Consider the following 11,630-nt stretch of genomic DNA (forward strand, 5'->3'; position numbering starts at 1 on the left):
TGCAGAGCTGCGTGTGTAATGTATACAGTGCAGAGCTGCGTGTGTAATGTATACAGTGCAGAGCTGTGTGTGTAATGTATACAGTGCAGAGCTGTGTGTGTAATGTATACAGTGCAGAGCTGTGTGTGTAATGTATACAGGGCAGAGCTGTGTGTGTGTAATGTATACAGTGCAGAGCTGTGTGTGTAATGTATACAGTGCAGAGCTGTGTGTGTATTGTATACAGTGCAGAGCTGTGTGTGTAATGTATACAGTGCAGTGCTGTGTGTGTAATGTATACAGTGCACAGCTGTGTGTAATCTATACAGTGCAGAGCTGTGTGTGTAATGTATACAGTGCACAGCTGTGTGTAATCTATACAGTGCAGAGCTGTGTGTGTAATGTATACAGTGCAGAGCTGTGTGTGTAATGTATACAGTGCAGAGCTGTGTGTGTAATGTATACAGTGCAGAGCTGTGTGTGTAATGTATACAGTGCAGAGCTGTGTGTGTAATGTATACAGTGCAGAGCTGTGTGTGTAATGTATACAGTGCAGAGCTGTGTGTGTAATGTATACAGTGCAGAGCTGTGTGTGTAATGTATACTGTGCAGAGCTGTGTGTGTAATGTATACTGTGCAGAGCTGTGTGTGTAATGTATACAGTGCAGAGCTGTGAGTGTAATGTATACAGTGCAGAGCTGTGTGTGTAATGTATACAGTGCAGAGCTGTGTGAGTAATGTATACAGTGCAGAGCTGTGTGTGTAATGTATACAGTGCAGAGCTGTGTGTGTAATGTATACAGTGCAGAGCGGTGTGTGTAATGTATACAGTGCAGAGCTGTGTGTGTAATGTATACAGTGCAGAGCTGTGTGTGTAATGTATACAGTGCAGAGCTGTGTGTGTAATGTATACAGTGCAGAGCTGTGTGTGTAATGTATACAGTGCAGAGCTGTGTGTGTAATGTATACAGTGCAGAGCGGTGTGTGTAATGTATACAGTGCAGAGCGGTGTGTGTAATGTATACAGTGCAGAGCTGTGTGTGTAATGTATACAGTGCAGAGCTGTGTGTGTAATGTATACAGTGCAGAGCTGTGTGTGTAATGTATACAGTGCAGAGCTGTGTGTGTAATGTATACAGTGCAGAGCTGTGTGTGTAATGTATACAGTGCAGAGCTGTGTGTGTAATGTATACAGTGCAGAGCTGTGTGTGTAATGTATACAGTGCAGAGCTGTGTGTGTAATGTATACAGTGCAGAGCTGTGTGTGTATAGTATACAGTGCAGAGCTGTGTGTGTATAGTATACAGTGCAGAGCTGTGTGTGTAATGTATACAGTGCAGAGCTGTGTGTGTAATGTATACAGTGCAGAGCTGTGTGTGTAATGTATACAGTGCAGAGTTGTGTGTGTAATGTATACAGTGCAGAGCTGTGTGTGTATAGTATACAGTGCAGAGCTGTGTGTGTAATGTATACAGTGCAGAGCTGTGTGTGTAATGTATACAGTGCAGAGCTGTGAGTGTATAGTATACAAGGCAGAGCTCAGGGGGCAGCACAGACATTATTAATACCCACAATACATCTCTCACCTGGTCATAGGTGACACTTTCACAGACCCACATATAAACCCCAGCACAGCCCGCAGTCTGATCACATGCTCATGACGTCATCACAGGTCCTGCGCTCTCCTCCTATGTTATCCCCCCTCTCTCCGTACTGCACATAGTGCGGTGGGCTGCTGTGCCGGGGGCGGCCGTCACTCACCGATGATCAGCAGCACGTTCTTGCTGTCTGCCACTAGCACGGAGCAGAGCAGCCACAGACACACCGGGAGATCCCGGGACCGCACCATGTTGTGCTGCTTCGTCCTGAAACCCTCCCGGATAGCGGTCATGTGACCGGAGACAGGACACGCCCCCTGCCAGAGGGAGAAGAGGTGCCGGGTCTGTGCGGTGCCCCGTCTGTGCCTGGTACGTTATATGTATACGGTGTGCCTGTATGTAGCAGAGCTGACTCAGTTATTATATGGCATTAGTCCTGTGTGGTGACCCCTCAGCTCCTTCCCTGCCTGTATGTAGCAGAGCTGACTCAGTTATTATATGGCATTAGTCCTGTGTTGTCCCTGCACCTCCACCAGTGGTGACCCCTCAGCTCCTTCCCTGCCTGTATGTAGCAGAGCTGACCCGGTTATTGTATGGCATTAGTCCTGTGTGTTGTCCCTGCACCTCCACCAGTGGTGACCCCTCAGCTCCTTCCCTGTCTGTATGTAGCAGAGCTGACCCGGTTATTATATGGTAATAGTCCTGTGTTGTCCCTGCACCTCCACCAGTGGTGACCCCTCAGCTCCTTCCCTGCCTGTATGTAGCAGAGCTGACCCGGTTATTATATGGCATTAGTCCTGTGTTGTCCCTGCACCTCCACCAGTGGTGACCCCTCAGCTCCTTCCCTGCCTGTATGTAGCAGAGCTGACCCGGTTATTGTATGGCATTAGTCCTGTGTGTTGTCCCTGCACCTCCACCAGTGGTGACCCCTCAGCTCCTTCCCTGCCTGTATGTAGCAGAGCTGACCCGGTTATTATATGGTAATAGTCCTGTGTTGTCCCTGCACCTCCACCAGTGGTGACCCCTCAGCTCCTTCCCTGTCTGTATGTAGCAGAGCTGACCCGGTTATTATATGGTAATAGTCCTGTGTTGTCCCTGCACCTCCACCAGTGGTGACCCCTCAGCTCCTTCCGTGCCTGTATGTAGCAGAGCTGACCCGGTTATTATATGGCATTAGTCCTGTGTTGTCCCTGCACCTCCACCAGTGGTGACCCCTCAGCTCCTTCCGTGCCTGTATGTAGCAGTGCTGACCCGGTTATTATATGGTAATAGTCCTGTGTTGTCCCTGCACCTCCACCAGTGGTGACCCCTCAGCTCCTTCCGTGCCTGTATGTAGCAGAGCTGACCCGGTTATTATATGGCATTAGTCCTGTGTTGTCCCTGCACCTCCACCAGTGGTGACCCCTCAGCTCCTTCCCTGTCTGTATGTAGCAGAGCTGACCAGGTTATTGTATGGCATTAGTCCTGTGTGTTGTCCCTGCACCTCCACCAGTGGTGACCCCTCAGCTCCTTCCGTGCCTGTATGTAGCAGAGCTGACCCGGTTATTATATGGTAATAGTCCTGTGTTGTCCCTGCACCTCCACCAGTGGTGACCCCTCAGCTCCTTCCGTGCCTGTATGTAGCAGAGCTGACCCGGTTATTATATGGTAATAGTCCTGTGTTGTCCCTGCACCTCCACCAGTGGTGACCCCTCAGCTCCTTCCCTGCCTGTATGTAGCAGAGCTGACCCGGTTATTATATGGTAATAGTCCTGTGTTGTCCCTGCACCTCCACCAGTGGTGACCCCTCAGCTCCTTCCCTGCCTGTATGTAGCAGTGCTGACCCGGTTATTATATGGTAATAGTCCGGTGTTGTCCCTGCACCTCCACCAGTGGTGACCCCTCAGCTCCTTCCGTGCTTCTCACCCTGTCCCTGTATAGACTACCCCTACTTATTGTATGTATCTCTATAGCGCCAACCTGTTCTGCGGGGCTCTACAGAAGTGGTCTCACACTACCCATCAGTGCATTATGTCCTGTATTATATCTATTTACATATATAATATGTTATATATATACCGCCATACAATGTGTCACCGCTCTAATTCCCCCTATGTTGTAAGGATGCTGGCTTATTTCTTAGGACGGTGCTGTAATGCTGTACGGTGGAGTTCACACTATATGTTTTCCCTACTGATGGGGTATAGTGGTCTTCTGTCCCCCATAGTGAGTAATAATAAACTGCTAGCACTTTATCCTTCTCCTCCAGTGATGTCTTCACATTCAAAAGAAATGACAAATACCCCTCCTATAGCATGATCCATGTAATATCAGGGTCCTTTCCTTATCAGTATCAGTTTGGGGGGCGTCTGACACCCTCTTGGCATCCTCATCACACCGGTGAGTGTAGCATCCGCTGCCAGTTACTGCAGATCCGCTACTACTCGGGACTGCCCAACCCCATTCACCGCCGAGCCTGACAGCTGAGCGATGGACCTGCCTGGCTGTCAACACCCCCCCCCCCATTAGTCTGATATTGATAATTTTTCCTAAGGATAACTTATCAATGTCTGGACAATCCCTTTAATTTCTTACGTCTACAGCTCTTGGGCATACCTATGTGTTTCCATGGTTGCAGACTTAGTTATTTTAATCCGGCAAACATCCATCTATCTGACCACTGATTCTTAGTAACTTACATTTGGTAGGTAATAAAGATGGAAGGGAAGGGGTGGAATAGATATAGGCACAGAACCGAGGCCTGAGAAGTGAGTAATGAGGAAACCTCCCTGTCTTCCAGCGATGTCACTTCTGTGCTCTCCTCCCAATTTTTCTATACTCTGATGAGGTGTTGTGTCCACATGTGACCGCTGCAGCCAATCACTGGTCTCAACAGCACAAGACTTGTGCTTAGCCACAGAGGTATAAGGCATATACAGTAGCTAGTGTTAAGTCCACAAAGATCAGCAGGATGCATAGGAGCAACTTCTCTGGAGGAGAGGAGTCACCATGTAAGTATCTCACCCGGTCACCCACTTTTTATGAAGTTCTAACATTGTTCCCCAGCATCAGTCACATCAGCATTGGGAGGTGAGTCTGTGCTGAGGTGTCAGGTATCTTGCAGGCCTCCCTTCATTTCTACCCGCCAGCCGGGCATGTACGAAAATTATTTATTTTAGGTTTTATTTGAGATGATTTGGAGTAATAAAAACCAATTGTGTGCTGGGCTGGAGACACTGCTCGCCCTATATATGATGAGGAATCGGGGAGGGTGGGGGGTATACAAGGCTCTATTGCTGCAGTGCCCTCTGGTGCCAGCTGATCTGCGCCTCCTCTTGGTATTTTCTCTCTGGCACTGTGTTTCCAAGACGTAAACAGGCAGGTGACGTCACTGCTTGTTTGTAGAGAAAACCGGTCAGTCTTGTAGTGACGACTGAAGACGTTAGCATCTCTGACTGCTGCCAGCCGCTCAGTTTTCTATTAAATTGTTCTTCATTTTCGGGAAAGTAGACCCCAAATTCTGTAAAATAACAACCACAGCAGGTACTCTCCCTCTCTAGGTCCAGGTACAGGTGTCCACCACTCCTCAGGTCTTAAGGGTGCTTAACACGCTGCGACATCGCTAGCGATGATCACTGAGCTCACTGGCTCATTCTGTCAACCTTGCCTCAGCTGCTGAGCTCAGTGATTGGCTGCAGCTGTCAACGTAACGTCACCGCTGCAACAAAACATCAAGCGCAGCTACGGACAGCTGTTGCTGGACCCAGGGAAGGAAAGTACCTGCTGTCTTTTTATTTTAGGGATTATGGTAGTATTTCAGGCCCCTTTATTGGGACTCAATATAAGGGCCTGTTCAGACACGCATTATTTCTGCCCATATAGCACCCGGGCCACTGCAAGTGAATGGCCCACATAAAAATATATAATAAAAGTGTCTGTGTGTGTCTGTATATATTACACTATGTGCAGAATTATTAGGAAAGTTGTATTTTAGAGGATTATTATTATTGAGCAATCTACCCAAAAGACTCATAAATATCAAAGCTTAATATTTTTGGAAGTTGGAGTGGTTTTTTTTAGATAGAAAAACAGCCGAGCAAGGTGTGAATGTGGTAACAATTTAAAATGTGACCTTTAATATACTGATTAAAAAAGTAACAAACCACACAACATAAATGGTTGTAAAACCAACCTATTAAAAAGGAGCAATTTTTTCAGGCTCCAAATATTACCCATTCAGGACAAAACTCCACATTTTAAGCGGGAAAGAACCACTGATTTCCTCCCTCTGTGGTGATGAAAAGTAAAGACAACACTAGACCTTTAGTCTAGTAAAGTAAAGACCTTTGGGAGGTCCTGGAGCATAAAGGGTCAGATGGTGGCCAATTGTGGGGTAATGTGAGGCAAAAAATTGGCTCCCCCCTCTTTACATTGGACCACCCTGTTTTTCTTTGTTATATTAAGAGTAAGGCTAAGTTCACACATCCTGTGTTTTCAATCCGTCAGGTCCGTCAGCAACGGATCAGTCATTTTCAAGATGTCAACTGATGCAACTGATGTGTTTTTCACAGGATTCCTTTCACAGGAATCCTGTGAAAAAACGGATCAGTTGCGTCCGTTACATCCGCTGTGCGTCCGTTTTTTGACGGATCAGTCATGATCCGTCTGTGTTTGGGACAGCCCAGTGGGCGTGCCAAGCATGCTGGGCATGCTCAGTAGAGCATGACGGAATCCTGCGCTGGATTCCGTTGTAAGACGGATTACGACGGAATCCAGCACCATAGACATGCATTACAAGCTTGACGGATGGCGACGGATTCCTGCGCGGCGCGTTAATTTTGACGGCCCGAAAAACGTTACATTCTGCGTTGCTCCCCGCTCGGCGGTCAGTCAAAAACGACGGACCGCGACGCAGCGGATGCAACGCAGGGTCATCAGTCGCAATCCGTCACTAATAGAAGTCTATGGGGAAATACAGGATTCCTGCAAAATATTTTGCAGGATTCCGTAATTCCTCAAGGCTACGGATTGTGACTGATGCAAAACACAGGATGTGTGAACTTAGCCTTAGCAAGTGTTGTCTATATGACCCTGCTGAACACTGGTTATTGTGAATGACAACCCTTCTAGTGTTGTCTTTACTTTTCATCACCACAGAGGGAGGAAATCAGTGGTTCTTTCCCGCTTAAATGTGGAGTTTTGTCCTGAATGGGTAATATTTGGAGCCTGCAAAAAATTGCTCCTTTTTAATAGGTTGGTTTTACAACCATTTATGTTGTGTGGTTTGTTACTTTTTTAATCAGTATATTAAAGGTCACATTTTAAATTGTTACCACATTCACACCTTGCTCGGCTGTCTTTCTTTATATTGGTGGAGCATACGACACTTATATATCTCTCTATCTGCAGGTAACTATTACTGTGCAGAGTTATTAGGCAACTTAATAAAAAAACAAATATTTTCCCATCTCACTTGTTTATTTTCACCAGGCAAACCAATATAACTGCACAAAATTTAGAAATAAACATTTCTGACATGCAAAAACAAAACCCAAAAAATTTGTGACCAATATAGCCACCTTTCTTTATGATGACACTCACCAGCCTACCATCCATAGAGTCTGTCAGTTGCTTGATCTGTTTACAATCAACATTGGGTGCAGCAGCCACCACAGCCTCCCAGACACTGTTCCGAGAGGTGTACTGTTTTCCTTCCCTGTAGATCTTACATTTTATGAGGGACCACAGGTTCTCTATAGGGTTCAGATCAGGTGAACAAGGGGGCCATGTCATTATTTTTTCATCTTTTAGACCTTTACTGGCCAGCCACGCTGTGGAGTAGTTGGATGCATGTGATGGAGCATTGTCCTGCATGAAAATCATGTTTTTCCTGAACGATACCGACTTCTTCCTGTACCACTGCTTGAAGAACTTTTCTTCCAGAAACTGGCAGTAGGTCTGGGAGTTGAGCTTCACTCCATCCTCAACCCGAAAAGGTCCCACAAGTTCATCTTTGCTGATACCAGCCCATACCAGTACCCCACCTCCACCTTGCTGGCGTCTGAGTGGAGCTCTCTGCCCTTTACTGATCAGCCTCTGGCCCATCAAGAGTCAAGTCACTCTCATTTCATCAGTCCATATAACCTCTGAAAAATCACTGTGTGCGCACAGTTTTTTTTTTTTTTGTTTTTTTTTTCCCCCCATAGGTTTTGCTGGGAAATGTCTGCAGAAAGGTTACAAGAATTTCTCAAGAAATTTCTGCAGCAAAACCCGGGTAAAAACGCAGTGTGCGCACAGGGCCTAAAACTGCTTGTATTAAAAGAGAAGAGACACCATACAAATGCACAGACGTAAAAAAACCAAAGATGAATGGGGGCAACTACAAGTGCTGTGAAATGATGAAATAAGAAATCAATACAGACCAGTGTAACAGGAAGGTACATCAGAGATATTGAGACTAGCAATAAAGTGCCAAGTGAGGTTTTTCAAAATCTGTTGCACGGAGTGGTTTTCTACGTCCTGTGGTCAGATGTTATCAGCCGTAGCTGTTGCTCCATCTCCAGTACTGTCCTATTCATAAGGCAATGAGCGCTGATACTACCGCTGTGTGCTACAGGAGGGAAGCCACAGATATTATCTCTTTACTGCTGTCAGATGGCCGCCTAGTTCCTTTTTGCATTGGTGACTGATACACTATCATATACCCCTATGCTGTGCTATGAAACCGCTGTCCCAATCTCCTCTGGTGTTTTATGTTTTTAGTTTTTATTATTATTATTTATAACAATTTTATTTACACAGCGCCAACATATTCTGCAGCACTTTACAATTAGACGGGAACATGTTAAGACAAAGACATTACAAAGTAACATATAACTCAACTGTTACGGGAAGAGAGAGGAACCCACTCACAAGATTACAATCTATAAGGAAATGGAAGCTGGGATGGGGGGCACAATAGGTAAGATGTGCTTGTCAGATAGGGTCCAGCCATCACTATAATAGCTTTATATAAAGCTTCATGAGCCAGTATCTGGCCAAGTGCAATTGCCACTTGCTATGGGGTGTATAGACTAGGATGTGGAGACATGATACGGTAGGTGGCACCAGATTTAGAAAGAAGTAACAGGGGAGAGATAGACTTGTCTAAAAAGATGTGTGGGTTTTTTTTTTGGTTTTTTTTTTTTTGTTTTGTTTTTAAAGTTCACTTAAAAAAACATGACGCCAGATATTGGTCCGATCGTCTGGGGTAGTGCATTCCAAAAATCTGGTGCAGCATGAGTGAAGTCTTGGAGACGTAAGTTGGAGGTTCGGATTATGGAGGATATTAGTGTTATTAGATCAGTTTGAGAAGGGAGAGCATATGTATGGTGATAGAGATGAGGGAGGAGATGTAGGGTAGTGCAGAACTGTGGAGGGCTTTGTGGGTGAGAGTGATAGGTTTGTATTGTGTTCTGTAGCGAATGAGCAAACAGTGTAGGCATTGGTGAAGGGACTGGATAAAGATATGACCCTGGCTTCCGCATTCAGGATGGATTGGAGAGGTGAAAGTTTGGTTAGTGGGAGAAGAATCAGTAGAGTTGTAGTAATCTAGATGAGAATGAGTAAAAGCGACAGTAAGGCCCTGTGCACACTTGCCGTTTTTTTGCCACGGATTTCCTGCGGTTTTGCTGCATGTTTCGCTGCAGAAAATGTTCATAACATCTCTGCAGTGATTCACCAGCTGCTTGTTTTGCTGTGGGATTCCCGAAGCAAAAACAATTGCATGTCACTTCTTTTCCGCACGTCGCTGCGGGATTTCACTCCATTGACTGCCATGTAATCGTGAAATCCTACAGGGAATAATGCAGGCAGCAAATTCTGTCCGGTTCATTGCGTTTTCCTGCGTTATTCCCTGCGGTATTTCGCGGTTTACCTGCGGTAATGTACATCGCTGCCTGCGGTTTGCAGGGAAGTGATGTCATAAGGGTTTTCTGTAGTTTCAAGGGTGAGAAGTGAATCAAGGAGCCTTGTAACTTCTTCTGTGACAGGCTCAAAGGTGGAAAGTGAACTTGAGCTGTGGGTGGTAAGGGGATCCAGGCTCTGAGTGGCTTGTGCAAAGAATGTTCTGACAGATATGGTTGATTGTTTTTAGGAAATAAGTGGCCAGATTATCAGCTCTGAGGTTGGGACCGGGGCTTGTACTTTAGGGAGTGGATGGTTTCAAAGAGTTGTTTTGTATTGTCCACTAGTGACGTGATGAGGGTGGTGAAGTCCGATCAGAAAATATTCACAACCTCTGCTTAGGTTAGGTCATCAATATCAGATCTGCACCCCCACCAGTCAGCTGTTACCAGCATTCATTCAATGTATAGTGGCCACTGTTGGGTACTGCAGAACAGCCCCTATTCTCTTATTGTATTGCATCCCTTGGGCATAGGGCAGTCGGTGTGTCCCTGTAGTTTTAAAAGTGCATGAAAATGACAATCTGCAGTAGAAATCTGCCTTTATCTGCCACATCCATGTCTATTCTCTTCTTTTCTCAGTAGGAAGATGTAGATGATGTGACTGGCATCCGCAGCCATGGAGTGGCCGGGTCACCGGCAGGAGAGGAGCGCTGGCACTAGAATATTATCCAGGTGCTGCTCCTGGGCAGCATTAAAGACGACCTTCCCATTTCTGTGCTGGTTACCACAGTATTCTCTACAATGGATGCAGCTTGACATGATTGCTGGATTTACTGTCGGACTGACGGTGGTTCCCCAGGCTCTCGCTTATGCGGAGGTGGCTGGGTTACCTGTAGAGGTAAGTAATCTATGTTCTGAAGAAGTAGTTCTTTCTCGGCATCCTGGCGTGAAAATTGGTTAAAGCGGTTGTACGATCTGATAAAAGCCATCAATAATATAGAGTGACTGTAGACTTATGACTCCTGGCAGTGTTCAGTGTGCACACGGTCAAGATTCACTGTGACCGCAAGTATGATTTTTATAGTTCAAGTCACATTCCAATTAAAAGTGCTCAGCTTCTCTCAATATAAGCGAATTGAGCGAAATCGAGCTCGCCCAATCAAATTGCATACTTTCAGTGACATGACCACCTGCTCTCGCAGGCGATACAGGGGGATACTAACAGCACTGCACAATGTCACGATTCGGCAATGTCCAGTTACATATAGTGATAGTAGACATTTGTCAGGAGACCAGACTACCCCGTTACGTGGAACTTCTGGTAGCTAGAAGTTCTCACCTTCCCACAGGGTAAGAGAACCATCTACAAGATACCAATCTGTTGCCTGACAAGGCACTTTTATCTCCAGTACACACACACACACACACACACACACACACACACACACACACACACACACACACACACACACACACACACACACACACACACACACACTGCTCTATTTATTGCCTATGGACTGTCTGAGAAGGTGAAATACAGCAGTCCGGCAGGAATAAATGAAGCGGTGGTTGAGTATATGTACTGCGGGCCTGTCGTGATGGGGATAGAGACCAGCTCTGGTGATCATTGGAGGTGGTTGCACGCCCATCGATCTAAAACTTATCGCCTTTCATGTAGACGGGTAACTTCTAACCGGAATACCTCTTTAACGTTTGAAGTAATTCAGAAATGCATTCTTACAGAGCAAGGTATCTTATGGAAAAACGCCTCCCTCCAATCCCAGCTGATTTTTTGCTGGGAGAATTTCAGATGCTCATTTACATTAAGGCAGTCTCACTAGTGGTTGTAGAATTACATGACCATGTCCCTGCCATAGTTTATAGAGTGCGTGTCCGTGACACATGACCAGCTACTCTCTGGCCATAGATATGACCTGACTCTGGTCCATCACTGCAGTGGACCATGATTGACTGGATGACCGTTGGAAGGAGAAGAAGGACCACATTGACAACAGCTCCTGAAAGGATATTTTAATTTGCCTATATACAGTGGATGAAACAAGTATTGAACATTACACCAACTTTCTAAGTTAATATATTTCTAAAGGTGCTAATGATTGAATACTAGATGTCCGGAACCACCCATCCAATTTACACGGGCAAAGAAAGCAAACCATAGTTGTCC

The 11,630-nt window shown here is 45.8% G+C and overlaps 2 protein-coding genes across 3 annotated transcripts in view; one reads left to right on the forward strand and one right to left on the reverse strand.

The window, feature by feature from the left end:
* The window catches only part of SGSH (N-sulfoglucosamine sulfohydrolase), a 70,342-nt gene extending 68,479 nt beyond the window's left edge, over nucleotides 1-1,863 (reverse strand). The window contains exon 1 of the mRNA XM_075349701.1: nucleotides 1,741-1,863. Within this exon, the coding sequence (XP_075205816.1) occupies nucleotides 1,741-1,828 (88 nt within the window). The 5' untranslated portion in view covers nucleotides 1,829-1,863. The remainder of the gene's footprint in view (nucleotides 1-1,740) is intronic.
* The window catches only part of SLC26A11 (solute carrier family 26 member 11), a 49,204-nt gene continuing 39,243 nt past the window's right edge, over nucleotides 1,670-11,630 (forward strand). The window contains exons 1-2 of one of the 2 annotated variants that reach the window (XM_075349699.1): nucleotides 1,670-1,946; nucleotides 10,082-10,340. In XM_075349699.1, coding sequence (XP_075205814.1) covers nucleotides 10,119-10,340 — 222 coding nt within the window. In that variant the 5' untranslated portion in view covers nucleotides 1,670-1,946; nucleotides 10,082-10,118. Of the gene's footprint in view, nucleotides 1,947-4,483; nucleotides 4,568-10,081; nucleotides 10,341-11,630 lie in introns of those variants that run through there. The other variant, XM_075349700.1, reaches the window with a different exon arrangement.

This window comes from Anomaloglossus baeobatrachus, chromosome 5 (genome assembly GCF_048569485.1).
Source record: "Anomaloglossus baeobatrachus isolate aAnoBae1 chromosome 5, aAnoBae1.hap1, whole genome shotgun sequence".
Taxonomy (NCBI): domain Eukaryota; kingdom Metazoa; phylum Chordata; class Amphibia; order Anura; family Aromobatidae; genus Anomaloglossus; species Anomaloglossus baeobatrachus.